We start from the raw sequence: 17,667 nt of genomic DNA on the forward strand, positions 1-17,667 counted from the left end.
CCCTTGCTCATGAGTTTTCTGCGAGGGCTCAAAATACACCTGTTTCAACTAGCACTTGGCTGCTGAGTGGATATTTGCACCTCTGTTATACTGTTGTGACTTGACAACCTGCCTGAACTTATCTTTTCTCCACAGGCTCTATGAGTTCCTTTTATCTTTTTCCCTTAAACTTTGCCTATTTCGATATTCGTTTTTCACCATGTAATGTTAAAAATTAATATTCTGCTGCCTTGTTTGATGTTTGTACTTGTTGTGATACTCTGTACTTTACTATAAAACTCTGTAATCCGTCTTGGGCATTTGCTTTGGCATAGAAAAGGTGGGCTATTAATTTCTTAAAAAATAAAAAAAATTAAAATTAAAAAAAGGAAACAGAAGGAGAGAAGAGAAAAAGGAAAAAGACAAGAACTACAGATAAGGATGCCACATGGTGGGTTAAGAAGACCCATCTGTGGATTATGAATGGCTCCTTGGTGGGTACCAAGAGCAACAAAGCAGAAACAAAGCTTCTTGCACCTTCTGAGTATGAAGTGTGATTAGATCCAAACCAGAGACAAATCGGCATTTGGAGCCCCTTTCAAAACCATTTTGGTAGCCAGCCACTGACATAAAGAAGTTGCAAAAGGCACCCTGGTCATCCTCCTTCAGACAAGGACAAAACAGTTCTCTTCTTTGAACACATGAAAGTGATTGTTCTTCCTATCTCACCCACTTGCACACGCCCTGACAAGACCAAACTAACTTTACGCAATATGCCGGCAAAGGCATCCAGGTCAGAAAACATGCCTTCTAGGGCATGAAAACCAGCCTTGCCTACTCTTCAAATGTGCCCTTTGGGGACCAAAGGGATCTGAAGAGGCCAGGAGCCATTCTCATTCTTAGACCTGGGGCTAAGAACCTAAAAGCCCCACTGGATCAGGCCAAGGGTCCCTCTTGACCAGCTTCCTGGACTATCTCACAGGGGCCCACCAGAAGCCTCAGGCACAGTTGTGAAGCTAGAGGGGGTGCAAAGCACTATGTTTTGCAGGGGGCCTCACTACAGCGTGCAAGCGGCCCCTCGCCTTCGGAGCCATTCTGAGTGGTGGGAGCAAAACGGAGCAAAACATAGTGCTTTGCACCCCCCTAGCTACACCACTGCTCAGGGAACCACATAAGACAACAAGAGCCCCACATCCTGTTGCCACTCCCTTGCCCTTGGTACTTCCAAATCAGGAGGCTGCACATCCCCATCACCGCTTGATGGAAGTTCTGCACCATAAACCTGTCCAAACCCCTTTTAAAGGCATGCAGGCCTTCACTTACCATTACATCATGTGGCAAGGAGTTCCACAGGTTAATCACACACACAAGTATTTTCACACCAGGGGTTTCACCTCCCCCCTGCTCTTGTGCATGCAAGGACCTCTGTGGTAGCTGCCCTCCTCAGTGCTAGGACCCATTTGGGGGAGGGGGGAGGCACCCCCCCCACCACACACCCCCCCCCTTGGCTTGGTCTCTCCAGCCCCAGAAGCATCCCCAGCACGTGCTGCTCACCTCCACCGCCTTCCCAGCCTTTCAGCTCGCCCTGCACGCGCGGCAGCTCCTGCCTCGGTTATAGGGTAACCCAAGGTAACTCTCCGCCCTCAGCCCAGTCTCCCCTCCCGCACGAACCCGGCAGTCCAACAGCAGGCATTGCACAAGGGCTTGGCTGCTCTCAGGCTTCTCTTTCCACAGCGGCTGCTGGGATCTGTAGTTTTCACTTCCATTAAGGAGCATGGCCTGAGGACCGGCGCTGCACTACATCCCCCAGCATGCAACACGTGTCTGTGAGCTTCAGTCTGAGGAAGGCTGCCCCCAATGTCATGTTGATGCCAGCTGCAAGGGTGCTGTGCTCACGGGTGACCTGATGCCACATAACCTCTGAAGGGGACCAGGAACCCCAAAATGTGGGACCCCCCCCCGAAAAATAAAGACAATATAAAAGCTAAAAACACTCTTCTATTGCTTTCTTTTGGTTAATTTAAACCAGTATTTTCCGCCACTGTGCTGTGGCACACTGGTGTGCCACAAGTGGTTCACAGGTGTGCCACAGGAATTTGGTCCACAGGTAATTTATTAGGGGGACATCAGTCCTCCAACTGGCAGCATGGTGCACCTTGTCAATTGTCAAAAACTTAATGGTGTGCCTTAACAATTTTTAGTGCCATAACCCCTGAAGGGGACCAGGCACCCCAAAATGTGGGACATCCCAGAAAAATGTAGCTAAAGACATTTTCAACCACTGTACCATGGCACACTGGTGTGGTCCACAGGTGCGCCACAGGAATTTGGGGGGAGGTCATTTATTAGTAGGGCCAAAGGGGGATGAGAGTCCTGCACTGGCAGCCAGTGTGACTTGTCAATTTTCAAAAAAACCGATGGTGTGTTTGGACAACTTTAGTGCCTTGTCAGTGTCAGATTAAAAAGGTTGAAAATTGCTGAGGTGACTTATTAAATTTAAAACTATATTACATATAATTTATTAATTACAAGAAGGCTCTGCACTGCCTGCTCACAGGGAAAAGGAGAACATTTAAGTTTTTTTCCCTAGGACACAGGACTGAAAAAGAGGACATGTCCTGGAAAACTGGTCACCCTGACAGGAAGTGGAATATAAAAGTAGTGGGTATGCTTATTGGCATGTGCCCAATGATGTGGGCATCTGGATTTACTATGGCTCCTCATCACACGTATTGGTGATGAGTTTGCCAATGTACACACTTGAAGCAAGTCTACTTGGACGTTGACGCTTAATTTTTGCTACTGACAACACAGAGAAGTGTGCTGCAGATGAGATCAGATACGAGACAATGGTATTGGTCATAACCTTTAAAGTCCTAAATGGCCTAAACTGTTACCATAAGGACAATCTCCCCCCCCTCCCCATGTTTGCCAGCTTGTGTGTTCCATTAAGAACATAACAACAGCCCCACTGGATCAGGCCATAGGCCCATCTAGTTTAGCTTACTGTATCTCACAGCAGCCCACCAAATGCCCCAGGGAGCACACCAGATAACAAGAGACCTGCATCCTAGTGCCTTCCCTTGCAATGGCATTCTGACATAGCCCATTTCTAAAATCAGGAGGTTGCACATACATATCATGGCTTGTAACCCGAAATGATTTTTGCTCCATTCAGTATCAGAAAGCCTGGTCCAGGTGCCCTACCATCAGACTGATGGTCATGCTTCAGGAGCAGGACTTTTTCAGCAGCGGCACCAACACTGTGGCATGAGCTTCCTCAGGAGTTTCTCAAGTTCCCATTCTGCACTCCTTCAGACACCAGGCCACCTTTTCTGAAAAGCTTTTGGACTAAGCTGAGTAATGTGTTTGTGTTATTTGTTTGTTGTTCTATTAAAACTGATAATATGTTGCTTTGCTCTGTTGTTTGTTGCTGTTTCAATACAGTCCAGGACTCATGCTGGCTATGGGCAAGCACTTAAACTATTTGCAAAATCAAGGATCCAAAAATCTAATGTTCAAAATGGTTGAGACAATGCAGGTAAAAGAAGTAACCACTCCCCCGCCGCACATTTTAATTTAATGTGTTTTTTTGTTGTTTCAACCCTTGTCAGCCAAGCAAAGTACTGTATCTGTTTACACCCAGTCTTCTGTAGCTGAGAGATAAATGTGGATGTGGCCCAACTAATCAAGAGAAAGGTGTACTGAATAAATATCTGGATCGGAGAAATGTCCCTATGCAGACATTTCTTTCAAATGGAATTTTGGCATGTGCCTAATGATGTGATCTGGAATTTTCACAGTATGGTATAGTGCAGTGGTGTCCAAAGTTTTTGGCAGGAGGGCCACATCGTCTCTCTGACAGTGTGTCGGGGGCTGGGGGAAAAAAGAATTAACTTACACTTAAAATTCAAATAAATGTACATAAGTTTACATAAATGAATATATTAAAGATGAAATTATATGAATGAATGAAGATCTTGCAATAGCTCAAGGCCTATAAAAGGCCTAGCACAAAGCAAGGCTGGCTTTTCCTTTGCTGCCACTACTGCATCACAGACGTGAAACAACAAGCAGTGGAGGGAGTCCTCATCCCACAGCTCACGCGAGAGGTCAAACAGTCGCCCTCAAACTGAGAGCAGTTGCGTCGGGCCAGTGTGGGCTCCAACAAATCTTCAGAGGGCCAGAGGCTCAATGGAGACTGGGGGCTCCCTGAGGGCCGCATTGAGAAGTCTCGAGGGTCGCAAGTGGCCCCAGGGCCGGGGTTTGGGCACCCCTGGTATAGTGGTTACAGGAATATTCTGTAAAAACATGAGTACCCCAAAGTTTTTCCAAGTCATTGCCGAAGAAGTTTAGTGGAGTGCTAACTCTGAAAGCTCTTTCCTTTATCAGCTGCTTATGCCCAGCCCTACAATATCAGCTACTCCTTCATCAGCTCCCTGGTGGTCTTGCCCATCAACTCGAAGCCTGCAACTTGTTCACCTGCCAGCAAGAGCCCATTCTCAACAGTCTGGGTCTGATACCTCAAGACTCTATACCCATCACTATTAAGCAAATCAATGACCAGGTTCACAGAACTGTGTGCAGCCTAAACTAATTTTGTGACCCCAAGAGGACTTTAAACACAGCAGTAATCTTCCTTCCCCAGTATTAGCAAATAGCAAATAATCTCTGAAATTCAGGGACATTTCAAAAGCAGTTTTGATATGGCATGAAGGTCAGCTGTTTAACAGGGGAACAAGTCAAACACTCCACTGTTCAAAGCTTTTGAGCATGGCTAAAGTAGCTCTTTTAATACTGGCCATGATCTCTGGAAGAGCTAAATAAATGAAAGTGGGTGAACAATCTCTACTCTTCATCTTGTTTGTCCATGGGTGCAGCACTCCAAGTTAGGTGGCAAAGTCTCCACCCTACATCTGTCCACCACCTGCAAGTTGATTGTCTGCCAGTGTTCTGTGAGTGAACTAAGACCAATATGTTTGCTTACTAGGAACATATCTTCTTTTCTGAATTTCTGCTAAGAATACAGGCCTATGCAGATAGAAGGAATTGAGAGTCCAGGGTAACATTTATTTTAAATACACTGGATTTCACAAATGCTGATCAAACATAAACCATGTATCATGGTTAGGCAAACTCGTGAATGTGTAAAGGAAAATCTATCAAGTTGCCCTGCCTAGCAACTGTATGTTGTAGTGGTTTGGTTTGCCATACTTGTGCAAAGGAAATGCTGCTACTTTACTCCAGTTACAAAATGTTTCTTTACATATGGCAAAAATATTCTATAGTGCATAGTATTAAATCTTGCTTACTTGAAAATGATGAGTAATTTACTAGATCCAAATGGCAAGATCCTTGTGTCAGACAACACCCTAATTATCAGACTAGTTTACAACTGTGGAATAATTAATTCAGTTCTGCCAATGTGTGATTCTCTATATTTACTATGCTATTATGATCAATGCTGGGTTTTCACTGTGTTATAACTTGCATCTACAAATGCCAATACAGCTGTTGGATGGCGCTTTTGTCCTGTCCTGTATTGTGGTGGAGATTTGAATACAGTTGTTTACTGTGGGTGTTATAGATCGGGTGGCCAAACTGAGGCTTGCAAGTCACACGTGGTTCTTAGACATATAATGTGTGGCTCTCGGAAATATGCAAGTTGAGCTCCTTTTTATATCACAATTAATATAAAAGATAAATAAATTTTCAAGCTTTCTAATTGTTTGCCAGGTATAAATGGAGCATCAACTTGATTAAACCAAAGTTTAATGTTCGTGGTGAGTAAGTATATTTAAGAATTTAAATGCCTCTTAAATATTGCAGCTCTCAAACATCTGAAGTCTAATGTATATGGATCATAACGTTAAGCAAGTTTAGCTACAGTTGTTATAGATCCTAGTTCCTTTTCTACAGTCCGCTTTCTCTCCTTGCATTGTAGAAAATGCTAGGGTCATTCAAAACACATTCCCCTGTTTGTTTGGGGCTTGTGTGACCCTAAAAGAGCTGATGGGATTAAGGGCCCAATCCTATCCAACTTTCCAGTGCTGAAGCAGCCACAATGCAGGCCAGAAGAAAGAAAACAAATATTCCCTTACCTTGAGGAGGCCTCCATGGTTGCCCCCCACCCACAAGGATGCAATGCATACCCTGCTGGCATGGCTGCATTGGCTTTGGAAAGTTGGATAGGATTGGGCCCTAAGATGCACTAATGGGAGTCTATGAGGATATGCAGCATCTGTGTATAAGTTCAAATCTTTCTAAACACCACTAGCCACTGTATCTGAAATAAATGAATGAAGGCAAAGAGAGAAATGAAACATGTAATTTTACTGTGTGTGCATACGCACTTGTCTGTGCAAATGGTGATAGCCCCAATCACAACGATTGGATGCCAATTGATATGATTTTGCATGATGTGACTCCAGAGGGCAACTGAGGATTTGATACAAAATATTGGGCAGCCTAATTCTAACCAGCATTGGTGCAGAAGGGCCGCTTGGCCTGTGTTGTATCTAGCACTCGAAGGAGCAGACTGGAGGTCTCTTTGGGGTAAGGGGACAATTGTCCCCATACCCTTTGTAAAGCCCCAGCCTGCTCAATGTGGCTACTTGGATCTGCACCTTCCAAATGGCTGGCACAAGTCTGAGCCCCCTCCATGTCAGACTTTCAAGCCCAGGAAGGGGACCACAGTGCACCAGTGCTGCCGATTCCACCCCTCCCAGGCCCAATCCACCTCTTTCTCACCTTCCCCCACACCATTACACCCCCTCCTTACCCTCCCCCAGCTGCTTCGCTGCCTGGTGGGTGCTTACCTGCTCTACTGCCGTGCAGTCTGGATCCAGTACTGGGCAGGAAGGCGCAGGCCTTTCCAGTGACACGCTTTACTCTCTGAGTGTTGCAAGGTGCTTTACAGCACCCTAAGCCAAGGCAACAGTTGCTGTGCCAGTGTAACTCATGCTTAGGATTGTGTCATTAATGTTCTTTCATGGCTGTGGATAACCAATTCTCCTGCAGTGATGGGGTACAAGACCAGTGCTTGGGAGAGTATGAGAGATTGCACTGGCAGTTTGACCATGTGAGTTGGCTTAAAGTGAGGCACCTTGGGGTGCAGAGAAAGGATATCGAGTCATAAATCAGCTGCCTTGAAGGAGCTGAATTGCTCTGCTTGTGGCTCTGCCATCTGTGGCCCAAAAGCAGGGCGACCAGATACAATGGAGGACTGAGTGCCTATACCTTCAACCATTGTCTAGAAGAGGGAATTTTGGCAGGTGCAGCTCAACATGGAAGGGATTAAAAAGCTACACCTGCCAAAATTCCCTTGTCTATACAAGGGTTAAAGGTATAGGCACTATGTCCTCCATTGTATATCTAGTCACCCTGCTCAAAAGGCATATCTTGTTTTTAATGGTATGTAAGCTGCTTTGGGAGGATTTGACCTGAAAGGTGGTATACAAATAAAGCAATATATCACAGTATCTAAGACAGGTATAGTAAACTAGTTCAGTAACATTTGAACAGAAATATACCACAACATGGTATATTGGGAAGTCTTGCCCTAATGAGGAGAATAAAAAGGAACATAAACGGTGGCAAAAGAGACTATGAGAAACACATGACCAGCAGCATTAAGGGGAATAATAAAAGCTTCTTCAAATATGTTAGAAGCAGGAAACCCGCCAGTTGGCCCTCTGGATGGTGAGGGAGGGAAAGGGGAGATAAAAGGAGACTTAGAGATGGCAGAGAAATTGAATGAATTCTTTGCATCTGTCTTCACGGCAGAAGACCTCGGGCAGATACTGCTGCCCGAACGGCCCCTCCTGAATGAGGAGTTAAGTCAGATAGAGGTTAAAAGAGAAGATGTTTCAGATCTCATTGATAAATTAAAGATCAATAAGTCACTGGGCCCTGATGGCATCCACCCAAGGGTTATTAAGGAATTGAATAATTAAGTTGCTGATCTCTTGACTAAAATATGCAACTTGTCCCTCAAAATGGCCACGCTGCCAGAGGATTGGAGGATAGCAAATGTCACGCCGATCTTTAAAAAGGGAAAGAGGGGGACCCCGGAAACTATGGGCCGGTCAGCCTAACATCTATAGAGGGTAAGATGGTGGAATGCCTCATCAAAGATAGAATCTCAAAACACATAGACGAACAAGCCTTGCTGAGCCAGCATGGCTTCTGTAAGGGTAAGTCTTGCCTCACAAACCTTTTAGAATTCTTTGAAAAGGTCAACAGGCATGTGGATGCAGGCGAACCCATGGACAATTCAGAAGGCGTTCGACATGGTCCCTCACCTAAGGCTACTGAAAAAACTCCACAGTCAGGGAATTAGAGGGCAGGTCTTCTCCTGGGGCACATTGGGGCAAAAAAAATCAAAACTTTACATATAGGCTGATTGGTTCTGAGCTGTCTGTGACAGATCAGGAGAGAGATCTTGGGGTGGTGGTGGACAGGTCAGTGAAAGTGTCGACCCAATATGTGGCAGCAGTAAAGAAGGCCAATTCTATGCTTGGGATCATTAGAAAAGGTATTGAGAACAAAACGGCTAATATAATGCCGTTGTACAAATCGATGGTAAGGCTACACCTGGAGTATTGTGTCCAGTTCTGGGCACCACATCTCAAAAAGGATATAGTGGAAATGGAAAAGGTGCAAAAGAGAGTGACTAAGATGATTACTGGGCTGGGGCACCAGTACTACGGCGTTTGGGCCTCTTCAGCCTAGAAAAGAGATGCCTGAGGGGGGACATGATTGAGACATACAAAATTATGCATGGGAAGGGTAAGGGTAACCCATTCAGAGAAACGGGACCCTCCACAAGGCCCAGACAATTTTTAAAAGGCCCCTGTGCTGTTATAAAACCATTGGTTGTGTATCTATCAACAGCCCCTATCACTGATGATATTAGACCTTTTCCTATCCAAGAGTAGTTGAGTGCTGCTAATTACTGCTGCACTGTTTGTTTGTGTAGACTTTTCTGACTGAAGTTGCCAAGATTGCAGTATATCACAGCCTTGCATACTAAGTTCAGACAACCAGGCTTAGTTCCATGATTTCTGATTCAATTAAAAACCTTTGAGATGAAGCTGCTCTCTTGTGTAATCTTCCTTCAATATATGTTAAGTGCCAGATGTTAAAAGAAACTTGTTATTTATAAAAACATTTGTTGCTTGATTTTTCCAGGAATTTCAGAGAGCTCAAACTTGGAGCTAATAACACTGACATGCACCTGCGTGGCAGCCACACTCTTCTGGCTTCTATTAACGCTCTTCATACGTAAGCTAAAAAGGGTAAGGACAAAGGCACTGATACTAAGCCTCCCCTGGTTTTCTAATCTGCATTTGCCTCTCACTTAAGTGCTCACATACTGTTGTAATAAGTTAGCCAGAAATGTGTAATTCATGGACATGCTTGAATTGTCTTTATGCAATACGTATGAGTCATTGCACAGCACAAGGTGAACTTATCAATGCCATCGTAGTGTGGATTTAAAATACCAGCCAAGCCTTGTAAGATACAGAATGAGTGTCCTGTAGCATCTTGTGGTCAAACATATTTATTGTGACATGATCTTTCAGAGGTAAGAGAATACCAGATGACTAAAGTAGGCAGTTTAAAGAAGCAAGCTTTGCCTATGAACATTCATGCCATAAGACAGGTATGAGTCTTTAAGAGGCCATAACACTTGTGGTTTGTTTTGCTGCCACAGACTAACAGCCCAACCCTACTGGGCTGCCCCACTGGTGAAACTCATGTTCCGCTAGTGTTGACTGCTGCAAGGTGGCTGTACAAGGAGACATACAAAATTATGCATGGGAAGGATAAAGTGGATAGAGAGATGCTCTTTACACTCTCACATAACACCCGAACCAGGGGACATCCACTAAAATTGAGTGTTGGGAGAGTTAGCACAGACAAAAGAAAATATTTCTTTATTCAGCATATGGTTGGTCTGTGGAACTCCTTGCCACAGGATGTGGTGACAGCATCTGGCCTAGATCACTTTAAAAGGGGATTGGACAAGTTTCTGGAGGAAAAATCCATTACGGGGTACAAGCCATGTTGTGTATGTGCAACCTCCTGATTTTAGAAATGGGCTATGTCAGATGCAAGGGAGGGTACCAGGATGCAGGTCTCTTGTTTTCAGGTGTGCTCCCTGGGGCATTTGATGGGGCTGCTGTGAGATACAGGAAGCTGGACTAGATGGGCCTATGGCCTGATCCAGTTGGGCTGTTCTTATGTTCTTAAGAACATATGCAGCCCTGAGATAAGGGAACAAACGTTCCCTTACCTTGGAGGAGGCCTCTCACAGGATGCAGAGTGTACCCCATTGGCGCTACTGCACTGGCACTGGAAAATTGGATAGGATTGGGCCGTAAGAGTTGTTGCAGTATTAAGGGTTAAGAGTTGTCAGGTTGAGAAACAGATGCATTTTTAACATACTGAATTAGACAAATTTGATGTTCAGGAAAGAATCTTTTGTCAGCTGTCTGCTAATTGAAGACACTTTGGATATAGGGCTATCAAATAAACACTCTGAAAGGATGAAACACTGTGCAGATGTGCTGCCTGTCTTGCTGAATGGTGTGGAACAGAGGTATTTGAAATGGGAAAACTTTTATGGAGCAATAATGTTCTGATTGGGTATACTAACTATGTTCTATTGGGTCTGGGACATAATGTGTAGAATATGAGATTGCTGTAAAATATGCTGTAAAACAAAGGCCATCTGTTAGTCCTGTGTCTTGGGCACTCATTTGAAATCAATTAGTATTTCACAAGTCCCTTTCATTTATATAAGGCTTGAGCTTACTATCCCAGCTGGTATTGCCAATTGCCGTGCAAGTTGCCTGCATACCTTAATAGCAGTAAAAGCAGAAGTGTAAAATGAAAAAGTTACACATTAAAAATATGACAGATGCACAAAACTGCCCTGGTTTCAGAAGTAAGAGTATTACTACAGTAAGATGATTTGTGAATTTATAAGAGAATTTCTTTTGTCATTTTGATCTAATTGGAGTTAATCAATGCAAAATTTTTGCCTCTAAATCAATGGTTCCCAAAATTGTTAGCACCAGGACCCACTTTTTAAAATGTCTCTCTATTGGACCCACCTACCTTTACAAGACTAAAAAAAAGTTTCACTTTACCTGCTGCTCAAGCCTCTGTTTTTATCCTTTTTACTACAGTGGGGGGCCACCTTCTGGAGCATTTGTTGAGCTACATGTTCATTGGATTTGGACCATTCTGCAGGCCCTTTGCCTGGACTTCAAGAAGAGATGAGGCACATTTGCCTACTCATGAATAAATGCGCATGTGTTGGCAGTTTCTTTTTCCATAGAGCTCAATACATTTTCTTGTGTCAGCTTGAAGAGGGAGAACTTCCTTCTCCACAGTGGGGGCCTACGTCATCAGATCAGAACCATTCTGAGTTTTTTTTTCTTTTCTTGAGCAGATGTTTGGGCTGCAGTGTGCATGGGGAGACCATGCTGCAGAGAGTCGCCTCATAAAAGCCATCAGAATTCTCCCTTCCTCCTCTATGCTACACTTGTGCTGGGTGAGCCACGGCCATGCCAAAATACTACATCATGCTGACATGGGCCAAAAGCTTGTTCCTCCCCCCCGCATTGCAGAGATTACTCTCAGCAGAAGCAGGAACTGGGCTTGCACAGAACATGGAAGATGATCAGGTTATAGGACCATAGAAAAGCCTTGGCTTGAGGTAAATACCGGATGGCAGCATGCCAGAAAGCTCACTCACAGCACAATCCTATGTATGTTCTCTTAGAAGAAAATCCCATTGAGTTCAATGGGCTTACTCTCAGGTAAGTGAGTACAGTATAGGATTACAACCCCAGTGCCAGTAGTAGTATGAAGCAGGGAAGAGAGGGTACTCTGCCCTGGAATCTGCTTTCCACAAAGGAAGCAGGGTTTTAGCCTTGCTGTCTCATCAAAATATGTTGGTAGTCTCCATCAGATAACATCTTAATAGTAGGATTCTAGTCACTACAAATGACCCTTTCTCTGTAGCAAACTGGAATCTAGATGCAAGACACCTGAGAGCCCAAAATGATCAGCTGATGTTATAGTGCAGTGGTCTTCAATGTTTTTCATGCCACAACCCCAATAAATAAATAATAAGGACCCACTGTTCATCCTGCCCCTCTCCCAGGACCCTATCCTCCCACTCTCCACCCTTGTAATGCCCTTCCAGCACTGTTCACTGTAACCAAATATTCTTATTAGAGCAGAAAGAGTTGCTATGAAGCCTGGCACTAGTGAAAGTTATTTGAGCACAAATGCTAAAAACCTGAGCAGGACTGGGACCCGTTCTCCTGGTGCTTGTAGGGGTTCACCAGATGCCTCCCCCTTTACCTGGTGGTGCTCTAGTCCAGTGGTCTTCAACCTATTTTGTTTCAATAAGTTGCTGCGACCCCACAACTGAGGTTTCATGACCTGACCTCAAGGCTGAAGAATACTATTAGAATGAAGCTTCTTGTGTCTATTGCAGTGTTTCTCAAACTGTGGGTCAGGACCCACTAGATGGGTCATGAGCCAATTTCAGGTGGGTCCCCATTAATTTCAAAATTTTGTTTTTAATATTTTAGACTTGATGCTGCCATGGCATGTGACTGCACTGGGGAAAATGTTACAGGTTTGTACTTTTAACAGGCTACTCTGTATATGCTTTTAACAATGAAAGTAAATGGGACTTACTCCTGGGTAAGCATGGGTAGGATTATAGCCTAGGATAGTTAAAAATTTTCCTGCTTGATGATGTCATTTCTGGAGATGACATCACTTCTGGTGGGTCCTGACAGCTTTTCATTCTAAAAAGTGGGTCCTGGTGCTAAATGTGTGAGAACCACTGGTCTATTGTGTTTCTGACTAGCAGCTGCTTGGACTTGTTCTTTTGTAGGAAAGTGCCAAAATCTTGTCAGTTCTTAGCAGGTGAGTTTAACATTATGTTTAACTGCATAGTTGCTCCACTTGAACAATATGCAACATATCCTTGAATAATAAAATAAATATTTCCATAGCTAGAGGTGTTTGAAAATAATGTTAATTATCTTACTCAGTAGTAAGCCCATTAGGTTGTAAACCTATCTTACTCACTGGAAGCACATTTCTATCCATAGTAAAGGGTTTGTGCATATTTCCAATTAAAAGCAAAATGTCATGCGGCAGTTATGCTTTTCTCAATACAATACTGCATTGTAGAACAAGAAATCTGCAAAAGGTCAGGGTGGACAATAAACTGAATCAACTTCCTGGTTACCTGGGCCAAATTGTAATAGCAGCAGATAAGATTATCGTGTTTTATAGTGCACTTCTTTTTTTACAGTGTGGCAAATATAGATAATGGTATCCTTCATTAGCCATTAGTATCAGCTGATATCGTTGTTTATTGATCGAGTAGGAAGAAGAAAAAGGCAACAAGTGCGCTGAGCATATGGTATGTGTGTGGCACCCTGTGAGTTATATAAATGATAAAAAGTACTGACAGCCAATGCTGTCTATTGTTTGAGGGCTGAGTCTGACTTCCAGGGCACAATCACTAGGCCCCTTGGAGCAATCTGACAAACTATTCTCTTGAAAGAATAAACTACAATTACTTGATGATGCTCAATGTTAATCATGATCTGGCTCCCATTTTGTTAAAGTTGCTCCAGGTCTCTGGAAATTTTGTCCACCTCTTGAATACTTCACTTGAGCAGGGTAACCACACTTGTTTTTCAGTCAAATATTTCTGCCACTGTACACTTTTCCCCCTACATTGTGCAAAAATGGGTTTGTCTCAGAAGTAACTGTAATCACTTCCTCTTGTGACACATGCTCTTCGGTGTTTTTTGGATAGGAATACTGTAGCTCTAACATGTTATGGTATGTATAACTTGCAATCACTCCCATTTCCCTCAGGGCTGTCAAAAATGGGTCACAAAATCACTTGTTGACATCATCTTTATTGAAGCATGGGATTTTTAGCTTGGTTCACTGAATAGTGAAATATGTTTTAGTCATGATAACAGATAATTTAGGGCTGTAGGGTCTTTATGTTGCTGGTGTAGGTACAACATGGTCAGAAAATACAAACGTGACCCGCAATCGAAACAAACCACAAAGAAACACGAAGAAACATTCACTGTTTACAAATCACTCTATTACTACAGAGACCAAATGGCAGTTATTGTAAGTAAATCATCCACAGAGAATGGATAAGGAAATGGGGAGAGGGTGCTTGTCTGAAGGGGAAGGGGGTTTATCCACAGCTGCTTAGTAGAAAAGGTTCAAATGTTAAGTATTTTTTTTGTCCACAAAACAACAATAACCAACAGACATATCAAAGAGTAAGAATGAAGGACATCAATATCTTGTACAACCACTTCAGCAATTATTTTTGATTAGGCATTTCAGTTTGCTTCACATGTAGCTTTAGACTGTAAGTAGCCCCAAAAATCAGCAGCAAAATTGTTATAACAAGTAAATACAGTGCCAACATGTTGAGTTGTAGAAGATAATAAAAAGGAGACAAACAATGATAACTTAATCATATAAAATATGATACAGAGCTGAAATACAGTGCATTTAAATACCTATGTGATGAGAATGTTAAATCTTGTACTTAATATTGTAGTTTGACAGAAAATATGAAAAGTCTTTTGTGCTTAAATGTATGCTTGCTTGTTTATTTCTTCCTGTTGAAAACAGAGCCAGTTGCTTACTTCCAATACTGCCACTGTAACTGGTATTACAATAGATCACAATTTTCCACAGACACATCAACATTTAAAAACATTTACCTATGAGAAAATAAGTCACTTCTCATTAGATCACAGTGTGAAAAAAGTGGTGTTACGCTCTGTCTTGATGGAGGCTTTCAAAATATTCATCAAGAAAATGTCCTGATATACCAGACCGCAGTGCTAGATTGAAAGGAATGGAAAGCGACACATCACAGGTTGGGAGGAGAAATAAAAGAAATATCTTGTTCTTCATGGGTATCGCCTAAGTGACCTTCGTCTTCTGTTGTAGAAATGCCTGAGCCCATGTTGCCGTGAAAAATTCATCATGTAATTTTGTTTGCGAGTGCTGTTCAATGGAAAGAGGGTGGAAGAGAATAACTTAAGGTTCTGTTGTATATATGCAGCAAAGAGCTTCCCCAGTGCAAAGGCTGCAGTTTGTATTCCACCAACAGACATTTTAAATTATCATTTGCAAATCTACAAAATTATGCAAAACTCATATTACTCTGAATTAGTAGCTTTGCTGCTGCTATTAGCATACACCCAGAGATTTCATGTCCACACCAGAACTGCCCAGATTCTCTGCTGGTGCAGAAAAGGTGAAGGGGGGGCTGTTCAGGGGAGTTTTGGGACAAAGAGTGGGCCAAACCAGGAAGCGAATCGAGGGCAAGAGTGGGTGGGTCTCTGCAGTAGTTACACATACCAGATACCCTTTCTCAGCCTGGACCTACCCTCCTTCCTCTCTTAGGACTTGCATCAGCAAAATAGCTGACATATGCCCAAGAAGACCCATGGGTGATAAGGTGGTCTACTGGGAGGTAAGTAAAAAATTTTTTACTTATCACTGGCCATCTGAATTTCCTCCCCACCACAGCATGCAGCATGTGCTTTGTTGGTGGCGTGGCATGCTGTGACTGGTGAGAAATAGGGTGATTGGTCTGTATATCTTTCTTGGCTGGTAGACACATGCATATACATACACAGAAATACACTACTAGAGGACAGACCCAGTTACGAGGGTGGGAACAAGATATTGGGAACACAAAACAAACCCTGATAGGTGGAGCATGAATACAGTCATGGACAAAGTACATAGATAGAAAGCTATTTACTTTTTGTTGTGCTAAACTCATAGTTCATATTCCAGTCCTGAGAAATGCCATCACAGTCCTGAGAAATTGGTTAATGAATTCCAATTTGGCAAATTTCAATTCCAGTCTTGCTAAAATTGGCATTTGCAGTTTCTTTGTTTAAGTACAGAAATCCTAAGATAAGCGTTGGCACTTGTTGCAAAGGTCATACGCCAGTAATATGTACCCATTCGAAAAGCCTAACTTGTGTTAATTCTGTTACAAGGGACCTTCCTGTCAAAACAGCAATTGACCACCAGTGGGCATTGCTATTAGACAATGCCCTTATACATGTATAAAGTTAGTTCCTTAGTTTGGTTATGCCCAGGGCTGTGCACACTTTTTCCCACAATCAGACTAGATGCTATATGAACACTGCCACTTTACTCTCTCCCATATTATTCAATGACTGACCTTCATTTCTGTAAGTGGCAATGAAGGGACACTGAGTTGTGGACAAACCTACCCTGACACTGGCATCACAAGTGATGGGTAGTCAGATCATACTTTGAACAGCAACTGTATCCTTGAATGCACCCTGCTAGTGAATGGCAACTATTAATGATTATGGCAGAGAACAAAGTTGAGAGGAGAACAAAATCTAGCCCTATCCTGTCACAGGGTGGCTAATCTTCCACTGACCAGGAAAACTGGAGATGGGGTGGGTGCAGAGATGCATTACATCTCAGAGGAAATCCTTTTGTCCTCCATCCTGCATCCCAATATTGTCCACTTTGTAGGTATATGAGAGTACTCTCATTAATGCTGAGAGTAGAGATTAATGAAAGCAAGAACACACTTGTGCTAGTCAATGCACACAAAGTGGCCCTGCTTCTTTTTGGTGGACAAACAGCATATGCTGCGAACAGGGTGGTAAAGGATGTGGTCATTGCAATGCTGTTATTTCAATGGCACTTTTACTCATCTGCAATTGCAGGAATTGCTGCAAGCCATATCTAGAGTGCCCTGGTTCACACATTATGCTTCGTCATGTGAGTGGATGCCAGGACGGGTGTGGTTGGTTGGCTGATCAATATAAAAACAATTCTGAACAGGCCTTCATCTGGTAGACACTTTTGAAAAGCTCACACAGCCTATCAGTTGAGAAAATAAGGGGTGTGACTATCTCAAAACAAAACTGTTGAGCATAAGATCTGTGAATTGCTGCACTGCCCCAGCACAACACAGGATGAGAAATGAGGTTTTCAGGCTGGCATAATATTCCTGCTGATGACCCTGCTCCACAGCTAGAATCGGAGCCCAGCATCCATGGTGCTGCAGAAGTGACTGACCTTCCCTTGAACTGGTGGTGTATTTGAACCAACACAGATAATAGGATAGGATAGGTAGGATAAATAGGATCCTACCTTACATTAGCCCTGCCTTACAATAGGGGCCTTGGAGGAGCCTTTTTCTCTTGGTTAGGTGCTCTGCCACTCTTGCCAGCGACTGGATGCTGCTGGTTTAGCTATGCAGGGAACTCCACCATTTTCACTACAGAATTGGGCAATAAGTATCTGCTATGCAACAGAAGTCTGACTTCTTCAGAACAATTTAGAATACCTTCAGGATCTCACTACACTGAAAATGATTTAATTTTCAAATAATGAGGTACTAGTTTAGAGTATGACCATTTGTGCCAAACTCCAAACAAAAGTTTAAATTAAGATGCTGTTCTCTCAGTTTGGCAAGCCTAACTGTTTTGGAAAATAAGGATGAGTCTTAGGTCTAGTGGTCACTGAGGGAGTGAGATGGTTTCAGAGTGCACTAGTGAGCAGGACTAAATGTTCTTCCAAGCAAAATGT

At 43.2% G+C, this 17,667-nt stretch overlaps 2 protein-coding genes across 4 annotated transcripts in view; both read right to left on the reverse strand.

Annotated features, from left to right (window-relative positions):
- The window catches only part of SLC26A5 (solute carrier family 26 member 5), a 35,073-nt gene extending 33,380 nt beyond the window's left edge, over positions 1 to 1,693 (reverse strand). Inside the window, exon 1 of one of the 3 annotated variants that reach the window (XM_066634559.1) lies at positions 1,651 to 1,693. The gene's annotated coding sequence lies outside the window, so the exon portion shown is untranslated. Of the gene's footprint in view, positions 1 to 1,533; positions 1,622 to 1,650 lie in introns of those variants that run through there. The other 2 variants (XM_066634560.1, XM_066634558.1) reach the window with 2 other exon arrangements.
- A 13,288-nt stretch (positions 1,694 to 14,981) lies between these two features.
- RELN (reelin) overlaps positions 14,982 to 17,667 on the reverse strand; it is a 366,138-nt gene continuing 363,452 nt past the window's right edge. The window contains exon 65 of the mRNA XM_066633734.1: positions 14,982 to 15,078. Coding sequence (XP_066489831.1) covers positions 14,982 to 15,078 — 97 coding nt within the window. The remainder of the gene's footprint in view (positions 15,079 to 17,667) is intronic.

Source organism: Tiliqua scincoides, chromosome 7 (genome assembly GCF_035046505.1).
Source record: "Tiliqua scincoides isolate rTilSci1 chromosome 7, rTilSci1.hap2, whole genome shotgun sequence".
NCBI lineage: Eukaryota > Metazoa > Chordata > Lepidosauria > Squamata > Scincidae > Tiliqua > Tiliqua scincoides.